At 32.8% G+C, this 27,062-nt stretch overlaps 1 protein-coding gene across 1 annotated transcript; it reads right to left on the reverse strand.

The window, feature by feature from the left end:
- Positions 1-1,795: 1,795 nt before the first annotated feature.
- On the reverse strand, positions 1,796-2,707 carry LOC119614616. Its single transcript, XM_037970735.1, has one exon. It carries the CDS (start codon positions 2,705-2,707, stop codon positions 1,796-1,798), a length of 912 nt encoding a protein of 303 aa, XP_037826663.1.
- Positions 2,708-27,062: the final 24,355 nt, after the last annotated feature.

A 27,062-nucleotide genomic window follows, 5' to 3' on the forward strand; every position in this document is an offset into this window, starting at 1 on the left:
TAGCTAGGAACAGAAGGGGACTTTGACAAAATTTTACGGAGACGACTGGTTTCGGAAGAGCTTTCAATATTGCTACAGAAAACCCTCCACGAGTTCCGCTTCGCATTCCGAACCAGATTTTTAAACTTATTAACGTTTGCCTTATAAAGGGACCAGTTACCTGATCTCTTAGCCTCGTTAAAAGAACGGCGGCATGTCCTTCTCATGCTCGCTATGTCAGGGACTCCACCACGGTGGTTTGTCCTTTTTTAGGCCATTGGATAATCTACAAGATCTCTTCGTGGCAACGCTCAGAGAACTAGCAATCCAATTTGCAGCCAAATCAATATCCCTTATGCTCTCTACCGTCGGAGCAGAGGGAAGAATAGTACTCAGAGAAGCTTTGTGCCTCTCCCAATTTGTTTTCTTTCTATTTAGAAAGGGTTTTGAAACTTTGACCTGGACCACTATGTCAAAGTCCAGGTAGCGGTGATCAGAGAAGGAGCAGTCATTGGAGACATTCCAATCTTTGATCAATTCTATGTAGTTTGTACTAATAGCTGTAATATCCAGAACTTCCTTTCTGTTTGTCACAACAAAAGTAGGTTCTGAACCTCTATTAACGACTGTCATATTAAATTCTAATAAAAAGTCAAGTAAACACTCACCTCTACTGTTGGTGTCTGAACTGCCCCAGACACTGTGATGAGCATTTGCATCAGCGCCAATTATCACAGGAACGTGACGCCTATTTGCTTCGCGCATTAGATCTCTGACCAGGTCGTTTGGCGGTTGTTCACCATGGTCCATGCGCCATATAGCAGCTAAGGAGCCAGATGGTGGAGTTTCCGGTCTCAAGTGCCGCCGCTACCGTATCCTCATCGCTGTAATCAGATAAGATGAAGATATCTAAATGGTTTTTGGCCAGAATACAGGCTCTAATATTTTTAATATTACCTGCAGGATTTGAAAACAGAAGTTTGTAACCTCTGAGAGATAGTCCAAGGATTTTGCCGTGGTGGGTCCACGGTTCTTGGACCAAGATGAGCTCCTCCCCTCTCTCAGCCATCCGGAGGAGCAAAGCAGCTGATGCTGCTTTGGAGTGGTGAAGGTTAATCTGGGTTACCTTCACCATCTCCGAGATCAGGATCGTACACGACAGTGACGTCGACGTCCTCAGGATCGGAATCCTGCGAACTGTCTCCATCCTCCGCTAACTTCAGATTGCCAAGAAGCTCACCCATTATACCTGTGGTAGACTGGGAGTCTTCTTGGTTCTCAGAACCAGCGGGATCGTCGGCCTTTCCATTATCCTCCTTGGACGGAGCCTCCGGCTTAGTACCAGAGGCGGCGGCGCTGCGTTTGGCGTCACTGCGATAAATGCGAAGGGAGATACTATCAAAACCATAGTAAACTTTACCTCCGCATTCACGCAATGGCGCCAACGTTTCCTTGTTAAGGACAACAGTCGCCTTTCTGACATTTCCCATCGGGGCGGAAACCTTCACCACCTTCCAATCATGGGTAGGTAGATGAGGATTCCGCTTTGTAGGAAAGCCAAAATTTCCGCCGGGTCATGTGGCTCAGTTGGGATGGTGGCAATTGATCTCGGCCTGCGAGGAATTTCGCTAACCGGGATCACGTCCAACCTTGCACCTGGCCACACTTCCCCAAGGGATTGAATAGCTAGCTTGAGCAGAAGCGCAGAGCGCTCATTTGAACAAGCTAGCAGCTTAATGTGACCCTGGTACCAACCAGCATCATCGTTTTGGGGGGGCGGGTCCTGGATTCTCCTTGAGGATCTTCCAGTACACGCCTAGCATCTTCTGACGGATAGTCCCCCATTTTCCTGGGAGATGGCTCCGTCGCTGTTGCTTTGGTCAACAATAGCCCTTACCAGTGGGTTTCTAGCCACCTCACTGAAAGGTCTATTGATGACAATGGTTTGCGCCTGTTTTTGACGTTTAGTCGGCTGGTCGTTTGGCATAGAAGTAAGGGTCTCCTCCTCAGATCGTTGCCGTTTAGGCGCCTCGGCAGCAGGTCTAACCACTTCTGCCTCAGCTGGAGGATCGGAGCCCTTTAGCCTAGCCAGGAGGCTTTTCGCCCAATCGAGGGACGATTTCTCATCTCTCGTTAAAGCATCGTTGGGTTTGGCGACATGACGCTCAACGATGCGCTCGGCGGCCCGCCGATGAACAAAAGCCCTTCTGGAAGGTGTTTTGTGCCTGGGGGAAGACTCTAGGGATACATTGGAAGAGCCCGACAACGAGTTCGACGACTTTTCCAATGTAGGGGGAGGTGCAGCAGAGGAATCCGACATCGGGGTCGACGATTCCACATTCGCACAGGGCACTTGGGAGACCTTGTTGTCACCCGAAGATAGGGATTGAGCTGACTTTGAATCAGCAAGGGCTGCTTTTGCGGCTGCAGAGGTACTCGCCACGACAGGCAGAGGTACCTCACCGCTGGGACCTTTACCCACACCCGAAGGCTTAGTGGGCGGTTTTGGTTTACAAGCAGCCAGCTTGGGCCGGCTACTTGCGGTTGTTGTTGTTGTTGTTGCTCCAGAAGCTCGCGGAGTAGTCAAGCCTGGTGCTACCACCTGACTAGTCCGGACGCCAGTCGCATTCGATTCACCACAGCCCGGTGTCGCCGCTGTGGGAATAGGGTCTCCGGATATTATCAAGCCCCGGACCGGATACGAGGGGCATTCTTTCTTCTCTGACATTCTTGGGGGGGGGGGGGGGGTGGGGTTTGTTGCATTTTTGGCCTACTGCCAGGACTATAAACTGCCGTCCCACTGGGAGCAAACAGACCATCAAGCCGTCCAATCTGGAACAGACGCTTGATGGATTTCAGGACTTGCACACTTAAGTGCGTGAATCAAATGATTCAAAACGGACTTTCTCTTGATTGCCCTGTCTCAGTGACAGGAGAAGCAAATCAACAGATCGTTACTAACAGACCGCCCAATGTGGGAAACAGACATCTGTTAGGTGGGAGGGGTAGTTCTTAGTTTCGTGCTCGTCTCATGACCCGTCTGACAAGGGTGACCCCTAGGAGGCAGCCAGCTCAAGCAAAGCTGTCTCCGTCAGCATGGCCCATGAGATTCATCGCACTTAAGCCTTCACATCGCGACAAGATGACTACCCTTCGTGAAGGTAAGTCAGTAATGGTCCTTAAAGTATTTTTCTGAAGGGACCTTTTATGGGGGTAGGATCAATTATAGACCGATCCACATAAAATTTGGTAGAGAGATTTTGGCTCGTATAAAACTTACATCTGTAAAATTTTATCGCTGTACTCGTATTTTTAAGCCTGTAATGAGCGTTAAAGTAATATTATGGAGGGGACTTTATATGGGGGGTAGGGTCAATTATGGACCGATCCACATAAAATTTGGTGGATAGGTTTTGGCTCCTAAGATACTTACTTATGTTATGTTCTATGAAATTTCGTTGCTATACTCGTATTTTTAAGCTGGTAATGAGCGTTAAAGTAATTTTATGGAGGAAACCTTACATGGGGGGTAGGGTCAATTATGGACCGATCCACATAAAAATTGGTGGAAAGGTTTTGACTCCTAAGATACTAACTTATGCCAAATTTCTTCGCTATACTCGTATTTTTACGCCAATAATGAGCGTTAAAGTCATTTTCTGAAGGGGACTTTATATGGGGGGTAGGGTCAATTATGGACCGATCCACATAAATTTTGGTGGAGAGATATTGGCTATTGTTGGCATGAAACTTATGTGTGTCGAATTTCATTTTTAAGCTAGTAATCAGCTTTTTAGTCATTTTCTAAAGGGGACCTTATATGGGGGGATATGGTCCTATGTCCGCCATAATTCAGAATTTTATTTCAGAAGTCAAAAAACTGACCTATGCGAAATTTTGTGATATTTGCTTCATAAACAACGAATTTGTGAATGTTTGAAGCTCTTTACACAATATTCCGGGGGGTACATTTGTATGGGGGCTATGTGAAATCGTTGACGATTTTGCCCATTTTCAATACCAAACATTTCTGATCAATAAAAAATATTTTGGGAAAATTTCATCTGAAGTTTCTAGTTCTGTTAGTTTCCCAGTTATACGAATTTTTATTTTAATCCATATGGGAGGGCTATGTCCCTTTTGATAGTCCACAATAGGGGTATGGTACCTCCCAAAATTGTAAAATTGTAGGATTCTAGATTCAAATATTCACATGTCAGAGGTGTAAGCGCAAAATTTAAGGATTTTAGCTCTAATAGTTTCTCAGATATACAAATTTTTGTATTTAATTCATGTGAAAGGTTCCAAGAACCCCAAATGAATGTCCGCACATTTTACTTTCAAATGTTCATTTTTATGTTAATTTTAGGATTCTACCTCTAATAGTTTCTAGATAAACGAATTTTTGTATTTAATTCATATGGAAAGTGCTACTTCCCATATTGCTAGTCCGCAAATTTATTACCCAAATGTTAAAATGCAAAATTTGAGGATTCTAGATCTAATAGTTTCCCAGATAAACGAATTTTTTATTTAATTTATATGGGAGGTACCACGGCCCATATTGCTAGTCCGCCAATTTTTCTCCAAAATGTTCACATAGATGTTAAAGTGCTTCGTGCAAAATTTAAAGATTCCAGCTCCAATAGTTTCCCAAATAAAGGATTTTCGACTCGAATTTCTTTTTTGCATATAAATCATTATACGAAATTTGTTCTTGATCGGTCCATAATTGGTCACAACTCAAATATAAGGATCATTTCCGAACATTACTTAAACTCACATTGAAATCAAAGTCATCGGGATAAAATTCGACATAAATGTGTATTTTGTATATATAAATCGTTATACGGAATTTTACTTCTGAAAATCACTTAATACCACCTAATTCATTATTAAATGATTATATCCAAATTAAATTCGACATGAGTATTATGGTGGATCGAAAATAGACTTTTCTCTCGGATCAACTTCTAATAGTGAAATTATGTTGTATTTTAACGTCAAATGGAAGACTGTAAAAAATTATTCAATTATTTTGAGGGTAAGAGCCCGCGCATCGCCGCCGAAGTTTGTAAATGCGTTTATATGGGAGAAAATTACACTTTTTGAGTTTTTTTTTTCACAAAATGAGGCCTTAAGTATTAATTTTATAGCAAAAAAAATCGAAATTTACATCATCAAAATTAAGCAACACTTGGTAATAATATAATTTTTACTTAATTATTGGCAAAAATTGCCTTTTTCCGAAATCCTTCAACTTCACATCGCAGGTACGCTAAAACTATGAGAGGTATTGAGCTCATTCTTTTTGTGTTTAATTCTTATATATATATCCTTTAAAATATCCAGTATAGAAAGCTTTAATTTTTTAAAATCCATTTAAAGTTTGAAAATGGAGTTTGGAGATGTTGTTAAAATAATGGCCCTTTTTGACCACAGACTAAACCGAGTAAGCGTTATCCAATTAGAACAAAAATTCGTATTAGCATATTTATGAATCTTATAAAGATAAACATATTTTTTTGTAAAATTTTTAAAAACTAAAAAAAATTATATTTACTTTTATGTTATTTCAGAATCAAAAATTCTCGGGCTCAAAACTCAAAACTTTTTTAACCAATTTTGAGTTTTTCTATCTTTTTAGAAAGACAATTTTGTAGACATTATGATTTTGCTATAAAATGGTGCAATAATTAATACTTGGAGCCTCAATTTGTGAAAAAACACCAAAAAGTGCCATTTTCTCTTATATAAACGCATTTACAAACTTTGGCGGCGATGCGCGGGCTCTTACCCTCAAAATAATTGACTAATATTTTACAGTCTTCCATTTGACGTTAAAATACAACATAATTTCACTATTAGAAGTTGATCCGAGAGAAAAGCCTATTTTCGACCCACTCTAATGAGTATGTTTGTGTATAGATAAATCATTATATTAAAACTAGCTATACCCAGTGTGCTTTGCTACCCTAAAAGCAATATAAATAAAAAATCTTCTTAATAATTTTGAAGATTCTAACTGTAATGTTTTCCAGAGATGCATTTTTTCCGAACGTTAATTAAGATTTTAATGTAATCGATGACAAATTTAAAAAAATCTAATATTTTCCCAGATATACGAAATTTTGTATTTAATTCATATAGGGGGTGCCAAGACCCCTTTGAAAGTCCGCCCGTTATTCTCTAAATGTTCACATTAACGTCAAAGATCTTCATGTAGAATTTGAAGATTCTAGCTCTAATAGTTTCTCAGAATTTTCGAATTTTTCTATTTAATTCATGTGGGAACTCACAGCCCCCAGATGAAAGTCCGCCCTATTTTTCTCCAAAATGTTCATATGTATAATAAAATTCTTCTTGCAATATTTGAAGAATCTTGTTCTATTAGTTTCCCAGATAAGCGAAATTTTGTATTTAATTCATATGTGACGTGCCAAGCCCCCCATTGAAAGTCCGCCCGTCATTCTCTGAATGTTCACATGAATGTCAAAGTTCTTCAATTAAAATTTGAAGATTCTAGCTCTAATAGTTTCTCAGATATAATAATTTTCCTATTTAATTTATATGGGGGCTCCAAGCCCCCATGACGAAAGTCCGCTCTTTTTTCTCCAAAATGTTCAGATGAATATTTAAGTTCTTAGTGCAAAATTTGAAGATAAAACAATTTTTGTATTTTATTAATATGGGAGGTGCTGCTCCCCTCATGGGTAGTCCGCCAATTTATTTCCCAAAATGTTTACATGGATGTTAAAGTTACTCGTGCAAATTTTTAATATTCTAACTATAATAGTTTCCAAGATAAACGAATTTTTGTATTTAATTTATATGGGAGGTTCCACGCCCCCTAATGCTAATCCGCCCACTTTTTGTTTTGAATAATTATATTGATACTAAAGTTGCTCCGACAAATTTTGAAGACTCTAACTATTATATTATCTCAGATATACTAATTTAATATTTTCTTAATATGGGCGTGGCACGTCGCCCACATGAAATTTCAGCATAAAAAGTAGCCTATAGTTCCTTCCAGGCATACAGGAAGAAACTGTGAAAATTTCAGGAAAATCGGTCCAGCCGTTTAGCATACAAACACACTTTAATTTTTATATATATAGCTGTTTGCAACTGGCCTATTAATATAAAATTTTATGAACCTAATCAAAATAAGTTCCAAATATGCATAAATGTTAGTACCCTCACTACGGAAACAAAAATGTCAAATTATCTAAAAATTAGATAGTTAAATGAGTTTTAATAAAAAGTAGCTTGCTGGTGGAGGGTATTTAAGATTCGGCATAGCCGAATATAGCACTCTAACTTGTTTGTATTTAATTCATATGGGAGGTGCCACGCCCCTTATTGCTAGTTTCTCAGATATACTAATTTAAGGTTTCTTTATATGGGAGGGGCCACGCCCACTATAGCTAGTCCGCCCATTTAACCCGATATGTTCATGTGGATGTCAAAGTTGTACATACAAAATTTTAGAACTCCAGCTGTTGCAGTTTCTGAGATATGTATGTGATTTTATGCATGTGTATGTGCCCACATGAAATTTTAAAATAAAAAGTAGCCTATAGTTCATTCCAGACATACAGGTAGACACTGTGAAAATTTTAGGAAAATCGGTCCAGCCGTTTAGCACTCTATAAAGTCCAAACAAACAAACATACATACATACAAACACACATTCATTTTTATATATCGAGCCCTTTTCGCACAAAAGACGTAACCGACAAAAACTAAATTTTACAGGAGAGCATTTTTATACCCTCCACCACCATCAGTGGTGATAGAGGGTATATATAACTTTGTCATTCCGTGTGTAACACCAAGAAATATTCATCTGAGACCCAACAAAGTATATATATTCTTGGACCTTATGAAATTCTGAGTCGATTTAGCTATGTCCGTCTGTCCGTCCGTCTGTCTGTCTGTCTGTCTGTCTGTCTGTCTGTCTGTATAAAACATTCTCACGTTAACACGAAGCAACAAAAATTAACGAAATTCACCCAAAATATTTATTATCGTCCTAGGCAGTTTGGTATTGAAAACGAGCAAAATCGGTTCACACCGGGAAAAGTTATGAATCAAAATTTGAAACAACCTCGAAAAAATAAGCATTTTTTACACATCCTGATGTAATTTTCTCGAAAACTATGAAAGATAATTCCATGAAAATCAGCATACATTCGTTTCTACACAAGAGCTTGACTCCTGCTGAAAATTGCCAGAATCGGTCCACAATTTCATATACCTCCCATACAAAAGTACATATTCCCGGAAAATGGGTTTTTTGTTAATAACTTCCGTCACAATGTCGAAATCTTTACAAAATTTTATAAATTACAATGTTATGTCAATAGAATTCATTCAGAGAAAAAATTTTCTGGATCGGTCCATAATTGGACATAGCTCCCATACAAGGTCTCCTCCCGAAAATAACTTAAACGCAAATAATTCATTTCTAAATCAAGTTATCTATATAAAATTTGGTACAAGTATTGCCCTCACATACAGAAGTATTACTTTGACATTTTTTTTTCCATCGGTCCATTATTGGTCATAGCTCCCATACAAGGTCCCCTCCCGAAAATCACTTAAACGCGCATAACTCATTACTAACATAAGACATCCATATAAAATTTAGTACAAGTATTACTCATGTGCACAGAAATATTATTGTGAAAATTTTTTCCGATCGGTCCATAATTGGTCATAGCTCCCATACACGGTCCCCTCCCGAAAATCACTTAAACGCACATAACTCATTAACGAATTAAGATATCTATATAAAATTTGGTACAAGTATAGTTCATATGCACAAAAATATTACTGTAAATTTTTTTCCGATCGGTTCTTAATTGGTGATAGCTCCCACTCAAGGTCCCCTCCCGAAAATCACTTAAACGCACATAACTCATTACTAAATTAAGATATCCACATAAAATTTGGTACAGGTATTGCTCACATATACAGAAATATTACTGTGGAATTTTTTTCCGATCGGTCCATACTTTGTCATAGCTCCCATACAAGGTCCCTTCCAGAAAATCACTTAAACGCGCATAACTCATTATTAATTAAGATATCCATATAAAATTTGGTATAAGTATTGCTCAAATGAACAGAAATATTACTGTGAAATTTTTTTCCGATCGGTCCATAATAGGTCATAGCTCCCATACAAGGTCCCTTCCCGAAAATCACTTAAACGCGCATAACTCATTTCTAAATTAAGATATCCATATAAAATTTAGTACAAGTATTGCTCAAATGAACAGAAATATTACTGTGAAATTTTTTTCCGATCGGTCCATAATAGGTCATAGCTCCCATACAAGGTCCCTTCCCGAAAATCACTTAAACGCGCATAACTCATTACTAAATTAAGATATCCATATAAAATTTTGTACAAGTATTGCTCATATACACAGAAATATTACTGTAAAATTTTTTTCCTATTGGTCTATCCTTGGTCATAGCTCCCATGCAAGGTTCCCTCCCGAAAATCACATAAATGCACATAACTCATTACTAAATTAAAATATCCATACATTTACCACAAATATTGCTCTTATATACATAAATTACACTATAAAATTGTTTTACGACCGGTCCATACTTGGTCATAGCTCTCATACTAGGCACCCTCCAGAAAATTACTTAAACGTACAATATTCATTACCAAATAATGATATAAATGCAGAATTTTGAAATTTTGTTTTTATATACACAATTAGTCATAGCTCCCATCAGCGTTGCCAATTTAGCGCTTTTGGCGCTAGATTTAGCCCCTTTTAACAATCCAAAAGTCGCATTTTTTCCTCTTAGCGCTTTTTTGGAAAAAGGCGCTAAATTAACGCTTATTTCAACAAATGAAAAATCTTTTTAATAACATAAAATTATTCTAGTTTAACAATAAAGATAAAACGGAATAATTTTAGGCAGTACTCTGCCGTACAAATTTATTAAAGTTACTTTTTCTAAACTTTCCATATTATGAGTAATTCAAAGATCTTTTAGTGTGATGAGTTATTTTAAAACTTTAAAACTAAAATAAAAAATATTCACCTTTTTCGCCAAAAGAATTGAAATCTGTTTATTCTTAAATTTTCAATACCTTCGAAGGGAAAATTGATTTCGTGAAATTCCACAACAGTTGATTTTGATCGTAACAGTTTTTATTGATCAGAAAATTCTATAAAAAATTCACAACAAGGGAAGTTTTTCACGTCAAAAAAGGGAAAAGTTGTAAATTAACTTAATTTTAGTTAGGTTAACTTGAACTTGAAATTAAAATTGCATTTCGTGAAAACTATTGATATTTTAATGTGAATAATACAAAAATAATTTTGATCGCACAAAGTTTGATTCACAAAAATTTAGCATTCTTTTTTTATAACTTCACTGTCAAGGAAACAATTACTTGACGATTACTTCAGTTTTTTCACAAAGTTTTGGCTCTTAGTATTTTTGGAAATGAAGAGTTTAATTAAAATTTATTATGGGGAATTTAAAAAAATCTCTTTGACTAGTTATTGAGATCTTGATCGATGATAGCAATTAGTCATTGAATAAGAAAATCAAACATATTTGTAGTAATTTTTTTAATAAACAAATTTTAGCTAAATACTATATTTTTTAAGACTGTGTAAAAATATAATTTTAGCGCTTTTTAGTGCGTTTTGAGTGAATGGACGGCGCTTTTTAGTATAAAATAGTTGACAACTCTGGCTCCCATACAAAGTCCTCTTTCGAAAATCTCTTAAATGCACATTACTCATTACCAAATAAAGCTATTGATACAAAAATTCTATTTCAAGATTTTTGCACGATCGGTTCATAACACACATTACTTATTACTAAATTACGATATAGATACAAAATTTTACTGAAATATAGCTTTCATGTCCAGAAGTTTTGCTTAAAGAATTTTTTACGATCGGTCTATAATTGGTCATATCTCCCATACTAGGTCCTGCCCCTAAAACCGTATTTAACTAGTTGCATTATCAATTTGTGTAGAACAAAATTATATATATGTATTTTGAAAATCCTTAAATCTTTCACACACATGCATACATGCAAATTAATAAAAATCGCCAAGCGTTGGTAATGTTCAATAAATCTTGGAATTGTAATAGATTTGAGCTGTTTGAATCTAGGGATTTTTATATTTAAGATATGATAAAACTTATTTCTACAAATATTTGATCAATTAGAAAAGTATTAATATAAAAGTAGCTGGTGGAGGGTATTTAAGATTCGGCTCAGCCGAATATAGCACTCTAACTTGTTTTTAATTATCTTTCGAAGTAGGACATAGCATTACCCCAAAACTCCGCTAATAAATATTATTACATCTAAAATATGGGATGCAGTTTGTTTCGATTTTATATTGACGCTATATCCGATTTTTTTGTCGCTTACGTCTTTTTTGCCGAGACAAATTTTTATGATATAAACAATTTTGAGGCGGTTACGTCTAAATTCTCTGTCTAAAAAAATAATTTTTTGTGTATATCTTTATATAATTTGTATAAATCTGAAATTTAAGAGTGTAAAAATATGTTTTTATAAAATTTTAAGATCATCTAGCAATGTCGGTATGTCAATCTTTTTGTTGAAAACCGGATAGATTCCGAACGTTATGAGGTAGAGTTTTGAAATTCTCCAAAAATGCTTATTGATGACAAATATTGTTTTGTGTTAATAATGGGCAAAATCGGTTCATGATTTCACTTAGCCCCCATACAAGTACCTCCCGGATTATAGTTAAAACATTAATAAATATGTTGTTTATGTAGCAATCGCTATAAAATTTTGCAGAAGTCGGTTATATATACCTGTAAATTATGTAAATACAGATGTCAGGCAATATTTGACCCTAGCCTCCTTATATGGACCCTTTAATACAATGATTTTATGACCATAGCTGTCTTAAAAATATCAGTATAGCAACGAAATTTGATATATGATGATGTTTTAGGATGGGTTCATATGCCCCTCATACAGAAAATAAGTTTACAGTTAATAAATCTTTAAAAAATTAAGAAAGTATGATAAAATTCTATAAAAAACATTTGTTTTCAAAACTAATCACGCGTTTAAATTCTATAGACCTCGGTCCACAATTGACCAAATCCATCATTAAAGACCGTATTCTGAAAATCACCCTGATGTCCACTTTTATATCCATACATGGTAGTACAATTCGCCCTATATCGAATAAATAAGTAAATTCTGGTACTATTGATTCATTAAGATTCCATATACAGGTCCACCTTCCGAAATCCACAAATATAAGAGTTGGTTATATGGTAATAATATAAATGCAATATAATTAGTAATTAGAATGAACTAAATTCATAAAAAATTATAGAAAATTATAAATTTTAGCACATAAATTGCAATGGCATAGTGATAATTACATGAATTTATTACAATTATACTCAGATATGTGGCATTTCATTCACAAACAAATTTAATACGTTAATTTGTTCAAAATTTTTCCATTAATTTAATATATTTTAAAAGAAAATTTAGACGTAACCGACACCTGTTACAAAATTCATAAACAGAAAATAAATGTGTACTTACGTCTTTTTTCTTTTTCTTGTAAAGTTGAAACCATTGGATCTATAGCAACGAAATTTTCAGAGATGATGCTAATAGACCTAAATTATCGATTTCTATAAAAAAACGAAAATCTAAAATCAAGTCGCTTACGTCCATTTTGCAAAAAGGGCTCGATATATAGATATTGTGGCTGTAAAACATGTGTGTGTTTGAACCAAATTATTTTTGTACTGTGCGATAAAACAATAACATCAAATAATTGTTCAAGTCTGAACATGAAATAAATATTGCTTTTGTTTGACGCAACTATTTATATTTTATTATAAATATTTGGACCAAATATTTTTCAGGTGTGAACGTAGCTTAAGAAAACAAAATTTGCCGTTATAAGTTATAGACACTTGACAACATATTGTCATACAAAAAATTACTTTTCGAAATATTTGAAGAATGACTTGTGTCCGGCTAGATTGAGATTTTGGCCCACAGTGAGGCGTGCAATCCATCCCGCAATTGGTAAATCTCCTGCAATTTTAATGCTGGGTCGTCTAGTTCAATCACACCTTGATCTTGTTTTACCGAAAAGTGATGGCAACAAGCAGTTACAGAGTATCAGTAAGAGACTACACTTCGAAGAACAAATGAAAATTTGTATTGGTGGAGGAGTTCTGCCATATAGTAGGGATATAGGCGAAACTGAAGGGGTTGTCAAACAAAATTTGTTATTCTCTTCACACAGACGAGTTCTGAGAGAATATAACACACTTGAGAAAACTAAACGCACCCAAAAAACTTAAAATTTTCTTCGCGAAATTGCGAGGATATTAGCACTTAAGCGGTTTTCTTATCACTTAAACTTAATATTTATTATTTTTTGCCACACTTTTAATGTATTTAAAACCCCGAAAATAATTTATATTTTACAAACGAAAAAAAAATATTTTCTATTTTTTGACATTTCATTTTAATTAAAACTGAAAAAAGAAAAGTTGTAAATTTTCGTATTGAAAATGAAAAAAGTGTATTACATACTTTTTTTCTTTTTCCATTGGTGCAGAAAAAAATTACAAAAAGACGTGTTTATAATATGTTTTAAGATGAAATATCTTCTGAAAAAAATTAATTAACTAATATTTTCATTCACTAGTATATGAAATCTGAGTAATAAGATACAAAAAATAACGTATCAAAAATACATTTATTAGTTAGTACCTTTTGAACAAGTATGTTTATTTTTGTGCTTCTACTAATACATTCTCACCAGTTAGGTTTTTGACAGGGGACTTAGGTCTTTGACAATCCCTTTCGCCTATATGCTACTATATGAGTTCTGCCATCGACACAACAAATAGACTCCGACCCAACTCCTATGCAGAGGCACCAAATCAACGAGGAATTGCATACCTAATTTATTTTTACAACAAAGGCAACCAGAAGTCATTCCACAACAGAATGCAAAACAATTACCAATTGGAGGCGACACAGATTTAAGGCGCTCTCAGAGACAACCGAAAGTTCCTCAAGGACTATTGGACTGATTGGAATATATGTATATATCTTTTTATGGAATGGGAAATAAAATTGAAATAATTAAAGGGGGTTAAGTGTTATATAAATCGGATAATTACTAAGGACACTTTTAGCTGAGAGGCAGTGTTGCCAGGAGCTTCAGAGATAAAAGGCTAAATCGGACATTTAAAAATGCCAGGAAATGCTAAAAGGCTTAAAAATAAGACTAGAAAAAGGCAAAATGTTTATACCTTAAAAATCTGTATTAAAAAGGTGAAAAATAATAATCGTGCATTCCCGACCATAAATTTAATAAAATGCTTCTATTTATACCATAAACAACTGTAGTTTTCACCTAGACCCCATAAAACCGAACCCACCGAATAGGGCTTTTGAGCTCCCAATTATGTTGTTATACCTGTATTTCGAAAAAGCACAACTAAATTTCTGAAAATGACTAGAATTCACTTATAAAAAATAATATATCGTCAAAATTCAGCAAATTTTATGAAGATCGGTCCATATTTGCCCCTAGACCCCATATATAGCTTCCGTCAAAAAAATAGTTTTTCGTCAATAAATCGTTTAAAAGTATCGGAATAAAAAAATTAACATAAAAGCTTTATTAAATTATACTTATAAATGCTTTAAAGTATCGGCCAAGCACGACTATACATTCGTTCTTGTTGTATTAATGGATTGGTCTTATTTTGTTCATAAGATTCTAAAATTAATTTGTCTAAAATTGTGTTTCATCTGTACCCCGTTTCTGTAACTTTTAGTGAGAAGTTTTTACATCGAGAAGTGTGAAACAAAAAATTCCATCGTTTCTCGATTTGTGAGTAAAAAGTGTTTCTGTAACTTAAAGTGAGAAGAGGCTACACGAATTACGTTTTTATTGGAAATTCCCAATAAAACAGCTGTCAAAAACTTAAAAATTAAAAGAAGAAAACAAAAAATACCGAACAAATTTATAAACGAAGAATAAATAAAAAAATATAGAAATTAAATGAAAACTGTTCGAAAAATTATCCCACTAAATTCGCCTTTGGCAAATTCTAAGTTTACGCCCACGTACTTTTTTAGCATTTGCTTCTGTATATCCGAGATTCCTCCTATTTTCTAAAAATTAGTGAACAATATTTATTTTAATCTTAATTAATTATAAATATAACATTACCTTTTCATTATTTCATAGAATTCATGTTTAAATTAATTTTTTTTTTTACTTAAAATTTTACTTTCCGCACCGTTTTAAAATGTGAGTTTTTTTAACAGTTCATGTGAGAAACTTCTCGTAAAATTTTCTTACAGAAACACTTTTAATCACGAATTTCCAATAACTTACGTCAAAAAACATAAATGACAGATAGTTCTCACAAAATCTTCTTACAGAAACACTTGCATGTGAGAAATGATATTTTGTTTCAATTCACATTGTTTTTTCTTCAATTTCACTGTTTCATGCGAGAAACTTCTCGATGCGAGAGTTACAGAAACGAGGCACTGACAACAGAAACACCTGCCGGAAATCAGTTCTAATTTTCCGGGAATTGATAAAAAAATGTTCATTCCCGTGAAATTTATATAACTTTTATATAAAATAATAAGACCTTTTACGCTGTGTTTATTGTTTTGTCATAACTAAACTGTGTAAATCTAAGTCGAAAGGGAAAACCTCTTCATTGAGCCTGCTATAATATTTGCATATTTGCAATATGTACATTAGAGTGCTCCAAAAAAACCACGTTGCGAATTTTGCCCGTCCATCCCTATAGAATTGTTCTATGGGTTGTAAAACTATGTCACACCAAAAATTGGATAACGTTAACAGGTGTCGCAAAGGCTCTGAAGTTTACAAGTGCATTTACAAGGGGAAAATATAGATTTTTTTAAATTTTTGCTCAAATTTGGCCATTTAGTAATAAATTTTGAACCTTATTGTAAAGGCATCGTAATGTGCACAGAGTAAGCATTTCGGAAAGTTATAAAGATATAAAACACATGTGCACCTCAAGTTTACTCCATAGTCAAAAAGGGTTAAAGTATAATTCATATAGTAGCATATAGGCAAAAGGGATTGTCAAAGACCTAAGTCCCCTGTCAAAAACCTAACTGTTGAGAATGTATTAGTAGAAGCACAGAAATAAGCACAATTGTTCAAAAGGTACTAAATAATAAATGTATTTATGATATGTTATTTTTTGTATGTTATTACTAGGATTTCATATACTAGTGAATGAAAATATTAGTTAGTTAATTTTTTCACAAGATATTTCATCTTAAAACGTCTTACAGCTAAACTGTAAGAAATGTTGATCTATTTTTTTACCGTTTAATAGCCTTATCTATTGACCATAAATCCCCATGAGATCTCCTTAAAGTTCTGAAATTTGTTTAACAAAGTTTAAAAAAACTGAAATTGGAGATTTGAAACGGCCGTTGAAAAAATCTAATTCTTTTGATCATAGCTGAGAACGAATTAGCGTTATCTTATAAGGGCAAAAACTAATATTCGAGTAATTATAGATATATTTTAAGTAACAAAATAGTTTTCTTAGAATATATCAAAAAAAAAAAGTATTTTTTTTTTTTTTGTCACATTTCGAATTTATGTGCTGTGAGACACGTTAATGGCCTGGGGAATTTGCAATAACTTTTAAAGTTTTCAAGCAATTTTTGTGTTTTATATCTTTTCGAAATGCTTATTTTGTGCACATTACGATTCCTATATAAATAAAGCTCAAAATTTATTACTAAATTGGCAAATTTGAGCAAAAACTGAAAAAATCGATATTTTCCCCTTGTAAATGAACTTTGAAACTTCAAAGCCGTTGCGGGACCTGTTAACGTTATCCAATCAGCCTAATTTTTTGTATGACATAGTATTACTACCCATAGAACAATTATAGAGGGGCCTGTCAGACAACATTTTTTTTCCTTCATATATGCTTGAATCACTCTAATGTACATAAACAAGCTATAAATTTGTGCATAGTTCTATAACTTCAAGTTACATTTACTTAACTTTTATAAGTTAAATAAAAAAAAAAAAAACATTTAAAAAATAAAAGAAAGAAAATTTTGTTTGTATACTTCAGCTGCCATCAGAAAATATTGCCGCTTAGTCATCTTCAACAGCTGTTATTGTTTCTGTTTTAAACAATTTCTTTTGTGCCAAGAAAATATTTTACAATTTTTATTAAAAATTCTTTTTAATCAACCATTACAACGTAAAAAATGTATTTTTCACACAAACCGGCTATTATTTAAGTTTTTTGACTTGTTTTTGGCATTTTTATTAAAAATATTTGTAATTTTTATACCCTACACTACTTTAGTGGGGACGGCATATTGGGTTTGTGCTGATGTTTGTAACATACAAAAATATTCGTCCTATACCCACCTTAAAGTATACCAATCGGCTTAGAATCGTTTTTGAGTTGATTTAGCCGTCCGTCCGTCTGTCCGTCCATGTAAACCTTGTAATCAAACTACAGGCCGCAATTTTGAAGATAATTCAATGAAATTTGGTACATGATCTTCTATTGTTCCAGGAACGAAGCCTGTTGAAAATGGTTAAGATCGGTCCATTATTTCACCTAGCCCCCATACAACAGAACCCCCGAAAAGGGCTTCTGAGCTCATAATTATGTTAAATATACCTGTATATCGATAAAAAGCGGTACAACTAAGTTTTATACAATCCTGGATGACCTTGCCAAATTTCATAAAGATCGGGCCTCATTTGGCCCCAGCTCCCATACAAGGTCCCCTTCCGAAAATTACTTGAATGTCCAAAATTAACTTATAAACACAAATATCGCGATGAAATTCAGCACAATTAAATATTATATAAATATATTCACAAAACTTTATCGGGCTTGGTCCATATTTGCCCCTAGCCCCCATATAAAGCCTCTTTCAGAAAATTAGTTTTTCATCCATAAATTGCTTAAATGTATCGGAACAATGAATTACATATTATGAAAAATAAATCACATTTAATATTAATAACTGGTGTATGGTCGGTCACGCCCGACTATACTTTATAATTGTATTTTTCTTTTATCAGCTGACTCAAATTTTAAATAGCACAAAACTACGCATTTTAGCTGAATTTTTAATTTTTTATACCCACCATCAAAAAAGATGGGGGTATATTGATTTTGTCAGTCCGTTTGTAACACATCGAAATATTGGTATATATATTCTGGGTCCTTATTAAATTCTAAGACGATCTAGCCATGTCCGCCCGTCTGGTGTCTGTTGAAAGCACGATAGAGTCTGAACGGAATGAGCTAGAGGACAAATGTTCTCTATAGATAAGGTTTGTTTGGTATTGAAAATAGGCAATATCGGTCCACGTTTTCGGATAGCCGCCATACAAGTGGACCCCCGAAAATCAGCTTTAACGGGCATATCTGTTTTAAAAGTACGAGTATAGCGATGAAATTCGACACAAATAAGCTTCATATGATCCTAAATCTTCCTACCTACCAAAGATCGGTCCATAATTGACCCTACCTCCCATGAAAGGTCCCCTTCGGAAAATCACTATAACGCTCATTACTGGCTTAAAAATAAGAATATAGCGATGAAATTCGACACAATTAAGTTTCATGTAAGTCAAAACCTCTCTACCAAATTTTATACGGATCGGTCAATAATTGACCCTACCCCCCATTATAAGGTCCCCTTCAAAAAATGACTTTAACGCTCATTAATGTCTTATAAATACGAGTATAGCAATGAAATTTGACATAATTAAATCTTTGGCGAGCCAAAACCTCTCTTCTACATTTGATATGGATCGGTCTATAATTGACCCTACCCGCCATATAAGGTCCCCTTCAAAAAATGCCTTTAACGCTCATAACTGGCTTTAAAATACGAGTATAGCGATGAAATTCGACACACAAGTTCCATGCGAGTCAAAATCTGTCTATCAAATTTTATGTGGATCGGTCCATAATTGACCCTACCCCCTTCAAAAAATTACTTTAACGCTAATTACTGACTTAAAAATACGAATATATAATAAAAATACGAATATAGCGATGAAATTGGACACACATAAGTTTCATGCGAGTCAAAATTTCTCTACCAAATTCTATGTGGATCGGTAAATAATTTACCCAACCCCCCAAATAAGATTCCCTTCAGAAAATTACTTTAACGCTAATTACTTTCTTAAAAATACGGGTATAGCAATGAAAGTCGACACACATAAGTTCCATGCGAGCCAAAATCTCTCTACCAAATTTTATGTGGATCTATCCATAATTGACCATACCCCCCATATAAGGTCCCCTTCAAAAAACGACCTTAACGCTCATTACTGGCTTAAAAATGCGAGTAAAGCAATGAAATTTGACATAAGTAAGTCTCTAACGAGCAAAATTCTCTATAGCAAATTTTATGGGGATGGGTCCATAATTGACCCAACCCCCATATAAGGTCCCCTCCAGATAAATACCTTAACGCTCATTACTGGCTTACAAGTACGAGTTAAAAGCTATGAAACTTTTATGAGAACGTAAATCTTCCTACCGGAAAGTGTCGGGAACTAATATTCGATGAAAACATGTTTTATATGAACCAAAATCGGTCTAAAAAAATGATGAAACATTTTATAAAACCTGTCAATAGTTTACCCTACCTCTCATATAAGGTTCTAGCAGTAAATTTGATAAGTAATATCACCCATATGTTTATAGGAGAGCAGTACTTTTACGCCATAAGGTTTGATGGTGGGTATATTAGCTTCGTCATAGCCGAATATAATACTCTTACTTGTTTTAATTGTTTTTTTTTACGCACACACAATGTTACTTTCTCTGCGGTCACCACAAAATGAAGAATAAAATAGAATAATGTTTACGTTGCGACCCGTTTGTAGAATTTGAAAAAATATCAAAACATTTTGATCTTTCGTACAACCAGTGACGCAAAGTGTAGGGATTTTTCCCTTTTTGTAGGGAATTTTTTCAAAAATTTCACGTGTAGGGAAAAAGGGAAAGATTTCTTACTATTGTAAAATTGTAGGGATTTTTCAATTTCATAGTTTTTAATGACTAAAAATATACTCTTTCATGTATTAAACGTTAAAATTAAAAATGAAATCAGTTTTAAGTGTATCGTTAGTAAAAATTCCGCTTGTAATTTCTACAATATATGTACCTACATATCGCTACAAGACGGGCATAATCCAAAATTCGGGTTTCTTGAACTGAGGTCTACAAAACATGCGACATACTAAATCTTTCATATAGATTTATCAAATTTCAAATATGTCTATTATTTTCGATGTGAAATCGATTTTTTGTAAACGTAAAAACTAAAACCCACGTTGTCGTGAATATTAGACAACTAAAAATTTAATTTCAATTTAGATGAGAAACATATTAACCTCTACTATCTGAATCTGGATTTTTAAAATCCCTTGATTTGTTTAAAAGTTATTAAAAAAATTGTTAAATGTCATTAAATATTCATATCCATTTTTCTTGAAACGAGGGCGATATATTCTGACTCCTTATAGATAGAGTAGTCGGGGGCTTAATGCAGTAACTCAGGATTGAAAAAATGAATTTAATGTTCTGAAAATTTATAAAAGTATAACGCAAAAAGTAAACGCAAAAGTAAACCTTATTCAAAATAATTATTTTATGAGATTTTTTTTGTTGGAGGTACATAAAATAAATTTTTAAATCGAATCGTGATACTGCCATAAATCTTTCAATTGTCTTGTATTTTTTGTAATCTTAACTGAAGAGTCAGGGTTGGAAGATTTGTATGATATAAAATTGAAAGAAAAAAAAATTTTAAATTTAAATTCTAGAAATTTCATTCCTAAAAATTAAAAAAATACATAAATATATATATATATATATATATATATAATAATAATATATATATACATATGTATATTATAAAACGGAGCTAATATTTTAGTTTTTTATGTTATTTTTGTCTTTTTTTAAGATAAACTTTGAAAAAAATGGAAAAAGTAGTGTAGGGAAAAATGTAGGGAAAATAAAAAGTAAGTGTAGGGAAAAAAGGCATTTTTCTCATAAACGTAGGGATTTCTGGAATAAATCTTCTGGCATCACTGCGTAGAACATGATCTACGTGAAATTTAAAAATTTTATTTAGTTTTGAATTGTTTCTATAAAGAAATATCTGATTCTTTTTAATTTTAAGCGTTTAGTTAGTTTCGTTTTTTTACTTTTAAGCACAAATTTTAAAAGTTCTAACGGTATGATTTTTAAAAGTAGAATAATTTAAATTGTAATTATAAATTTTTCTTAACGTTTTAATCAAAATCTTTACCAAAACCACGTTCAACCTACATATAACAAAAATTGTATATTCAATTATGTTCTTATACCCAGCAAAAATAAAACAAAGTACTTCCAAAAGAATAACATTTATCACCACTTCAAAAGCACTAAATGAATTTTTCCAGCTTTTGTGGAAGTGGAGTTTAATGACTTCCGAAAAAGCGAAAATATTATTTTATTATTTAAGTCAAAAAAAAGAACATAAAAATTACTTCTTGAGAATAAATTCGGTAGTAATGAATTTGGAATTAAATAGAAAGGACAACTTCTGCAAATCTTTTTTAGTACTTCCATAATTAATTCTACTTCTTTTTCGCTTCTTTGGAAGTTTTATTTTGGGTAATTGATTTCATACACAAAATATTTATTATACCCACCATCAAAAAAGATGGTGGGAAAATCACTATAACGCTCATTACTGGCTTAAAAATAAGAATATAGCGATGAAATTCGACACACATAAGTTTCATGCGAGTCAAAAGCTCTTAAAAAAATGTTATATGGTTCGGTCAATAATTGACCCTACTCCCCTTATAAGGTCCCATTCGGAAAATGCCTTTAACGCTCATTACTAGCTTAAAAATATGAGTATAGCAATGACATTTGACATAAGTAAGTATGTTAGGAGCCGAAACCTCTCTACCTAATTTTATGTGAATCGGCCCATAACTGACCCTACCCCTCATATAAGGTAACTTTAAAAAAAATACTTTAACGCTCATTACTTTCCTAATAATACGAGTATAGCGATGAAATTCGACATACATAAGTTCCATACGCTAATTACTGTTTTAAAAGAACGATTATAGCGATAAAATTCGACACACATAAGTTCCATTCGAGCCAAGATCTCTCTATCAAATTTTATTTGGATCGCTCCATAACGGACCCTACCGCTCATATAAGGTGCCCTTCAAAAAACGGCTTTAACGCTCATTACTGGCTTAAAACTACGAATATAGCTATGAAATTTGACATAAGTAATTATCTTACGAGCAAAACCCTCTCTACCGTGAATCGGTCCATAATTGACCTTACCTTCATATAAGGTCCCTTCCAGATAATTACTTTAACGCTCATTATTGGCTTAAAAGTACGAGTGTAGAGATGAAATTTGACACAAGTAAGTTTCTTACGAGCTAAGAAACACTTTTATAGGAACGTAAATCTTCCTACCTAATTTAATGCGGAAAGTGTCAGGAACTGTTGTTCGATGTAAACATGTTTTACATGAACCAAAAATAGTCTAAAAAATTATGAAAAACGGTCAATAATTCACCCTACCTCTCATATAAGGTCCTCTTCAGCAAATTTGATGAGTAATATCACCGGGATATTTATAGGTAAGCATTCCTTTTACGGCATACGGTTTGATGGTGGGTATATTAGATTCGGCATAGTCGAATATAGAGCACTCTTACTTGTTTTTTTTTCTATTTTTGTTGTTGTTAAATACATATTTGATTAAACATTTCTTTGATTCCAATATTTTAGACGATGAGTTTTTAGTTTAAGAGATATGTGTATTCGAAAGTCCAGCCCTAGAGGGTAAAACAGGAAAAAGATATTCAAACTAAACGGGCAAAAACGGCTAATTATGTGTTCCTTTGCTACATTGTTTGTATTTTTATGAAATTTGAGAAATATATATTTTTTATTAATATTTTTCCGTAATCGGTCAAGAAATGTGTTTTTCTAAAATGTTTTGCAAAACATCATTGAAGAGGGAAATGCTCCTCTCTGACGTGATTTTCTTAATAAATGTTCTACAACATCGATTACTGAAATGATACAAAATATATTAAACAAAATACATAAATTTGAATAATTCAATGGAGAAAGAGGGTATGGGTAGTATTTATACCCTACACCACTTTAGTGGGGAGCGTATATTGGGTTTGTGTTGATGTTTGTAACGCACAATAATATTGGTCCTTTACCCACCTTAAAGTATACCAATCGGCTTAGAATCATTTTCTGAGTAGATTTGGCACATCTTCTATATTACCAGAGATAAAGCCTATTGAAAATGGTTAACATCGGTTCATTATTTCACCTAGCCCCCATACAACTGAACACCTGAATAGGGCTTGTAAACCTTGTAATCAAACTACAGGTCGCAATTTTGACATGATCTTCTATGGTACCGGAGACAAAGCCTATTAAAAATGGTTAACACCGGTCCATTATTTCACCAAGCCCCCAACCCGACGAATAGGGCTTTTAAATTCATAATTATGTTTAATATACTCGTATCTCAACAAAAAGCTGCAAAACCAAGTGCTATACTAGACTTGATGACTCTCATGAATTTTATAATTATAGTGTCTCATTTGACCATAGCACATATACAAGGCCCCCTTCAAAATTTGACTTAAATGTCCACAATTTTATTCAACAATAAATGGCTTAAGTATATCTGAGGCAAGGTACAATTCAACTACAATGCTTTATTATGAAAACAAAATCACATTTCATTTTTGTAACAGGTGTAGGGTATTATATGGTCGGCCTCGCCCGACTTTAATTTCTTACTTGTTTTGGTACTGTGTTGGTACCTTTTATAAATATTGTTCAAATTCAATGAAATTTCTTTTATATCTTTATAAGATCACAAAGAAATTGTAAGGACTTTTTTCTTAAGGAGACCTTCACCATGTTTTGAAACACGAAGAAGTTAGGGAAAATTAGCACTTTATGCTTTAAGTCATGAATTATTCTTTCTCCTAAGTATAAATATCGAGAGCTTTTCGGACAAAAGACTTAACCGACAAAAACTAAATTTTACAGGATTTGTTTTAATTATCTTCGACGTAGGACATAGCATTTCTCCAAAACTCCGTTAATAAATATTATTATATCTAAAATATAGGATGCAGTTTGTTTCGATTTTATATTTACGCTATATCCGATTTTTTTGTCGCTTACATCTTTTTTGCCGAGACAAATTTGTATAATACAGACAATGTTGAGGCGGTTACGTCTAAATTCTCTGTCTAAAAAATTCATTTTTTGTGTGTACACAGAAAAAAATGAAATTCAAAATCAAACAAAAAATTCATAAAGCCAAGTATTTTTTTAACTAAAATTGGACCTATCACGAAATTCGTAAAATCAAGTACTCAAATTCGTAAATTCTTTATTGAAAAAATTTCATGATTTTTCTTATTAAAATAATATACTATTTACGAAAAACATTAATAAATATTCGCAACATTTCCAAACAATTATTTTACTTAAACAATATCGCAAATTATTTGTATTTGTACTGAAATTCAAGCAATTATTTTTTCTGAAACATATAAATTATTTATTGTATTTTGGCAATAATAATACACAAAATTCCTTATTGAATCTATAAAAATTTTGTTAAAAAATATATATTGAATTTTAACAAAAATTTTACTAATTCTATAAAATTAAAATTTGTAGAAAAAAGTACTTATATACTTACAACAAATTTATTTCACATTCTAGAAACTATTATTTGTACTGTGAAAACTGAAACACTTATACATTAAATGTTATAAACCAAGTAAGAATTATATCAATTCATTTTAGTACATTCCAAAACTAGTTTTATTGTTGTATTCCATATGCTGACATATAAATAAAACTCAAACAAAAACATTTATTGAACCAGTAAAAATATTTACTGAAAATTAAATTTATTTCAATAAAGTGTTTGTTAGAAAATATTTTCCTTCTGCGTGAAAATCAAACAAATTCGTTATAAAACCAAATACAAATTTTTATAAAAATCGAAATTAAATTTAAGCAAACGATTGTTAAGAAAAAAAAATGTGCATATTTTTTTCTGTGTATCTTTATATAATTTGTATATATCTGAAATTTAAGAGTGTAATAAATATTTTTGTATAAGATTATAAGATGTCAGTCTGTTTATTGAAAACCGGATAGGTTCCGAACGTTAGGAGCTAAAATGATGAAATTCTCCAAAAATGCTCATTGATGAAAAATATTATTTGGTGTTAAAAATTGGCAATATTTGTTCATGATTTTACTTAGCCCCCATACAAGTGCTCCCCGGAATACAGTTAAAACATTATAAAATGTGTTGTTTATGTAGCAAACGCTATAAAATTTTGTAGAAGTCAGTTTTATATACATGTAAATTTTGTTGGGAAGTATGACAAATGTCAGGCAATATTTGACCCTAGCCTCCATATACGGATTCTTTAAGAAAATGACTTTATGACCATAGCTGACTTAAAATATCAGTATAGCACCGATGTATGATCATGTTTTAGGATGGGTTCATATGCCCCTCATACAGAAAATAAGTTTACACTTAATAAATCTTTCAACAATTAAGAAAGTATGTTAAAATTTTAGAAAAATGATTTGTTTTTGAAACTAATCACGCGTTTAAATTCTAAAGAGCTTGGTCCACAATTGAAAAGATCCCTCGTTAAAGATCGTATTCTGAAAATCACCCAGATATCCATATTAATATCTATACATGGTAGTACAATTCGCCATATATCGAATAAATAAGTAAATTCTGGTAGTATCGATTCATTAAGAGTCCATATACAGGTCCGCCATCCGAAATCCACAAATTTACAACAGTTAGTTAAATGATAATAATATAAATGCAATGTGATTAGTAATTAAAATGAACTAAATTCATAAAAAGTTATAGAAAATTATAAATTTCAGCACATAAATATCAATGGCATAGTGATAATTACATGAATTTATAACAATTATACTCAGATATGTAGCATTTCATTCACAAACAAATTTAATACCATAATTTTTTCAAAATTTTTCTATAAATTCAATATATTTTAAAAGAAAATTTAGACGTAACCGACACCTTGCTGTTATAAACAGAAAATAAACAGAAAATAAATGTGTACTTACATCTTTTTTCTTTTTCTTGTAAAGTTGAAACTATTGGATCTATAGGTACGAAATTTTCAGAGATGATGCTAATAGACCTAAATTATTGATTTCTATTTCATGTCCAGAAGATCGTTATCATCCAACAATTGAATTAAGAACATCCATTCCACTAAATTTTTCAACGCCTTTGTCCAGTAAAAATTAAAAAGTTTTTTCATTTAAACATGCCAACTATAATAAGTAAAATGAACTACTATTCGATACTAATTGGCAATACTTATTTTCTTGTCATACAAATATTGATGATAAGTTAAGAGCCTTTTATATGAAGCTTAATAATTTCCTCAATTTATGTGTTCCTATGCGAAAATCTGAAAATCTATCCGGTCCACCATGGAACAATAAACAACTGGCTTACGCTATAAAAAATTTAGACAATCCGGTTCTTACATTGATTATATGAGATACTCTATTACCCGTGCTGAATACAATATCCTTAATAAATCATGTTATAATAATTACCTTAACACAATGAAGATCAACTTTAAACGAAATCCAAAATCATTTTTCAAATTTGTTAATTCAACGAAGAAAATTACTTGTTTTCCTTTATCCATGAAATTTCAACAATATGAATCCAGCGATTAGGCTTATATTATTTGCTAACTTCACAGAAAAAAATGAAATTCAAAATCAAACAAAAAATTCATAAAGCCAAGTATTTTTTTTTACTAAAATAGGACCTATCACGAAATTCGTAAAATCAAG

This window comes from Lucilia sericata, unplaced genomic scaffold, assembly GCF_015586225.1.
Source record: "Lucilia sericata isolate MDLA Ls3-8-SP2 unplaced genomic scaffold, ASM1558622v1 Contig000043F_arrow, whole genome shotgun sequence".
Classification (NCBI taxonomy): domain Eukaryota; kingdom Metazoa; phylum Arthropoda; class Insecta; order Diptera; family Calliphoridae; genus Lucilia; species Lucilia sericata.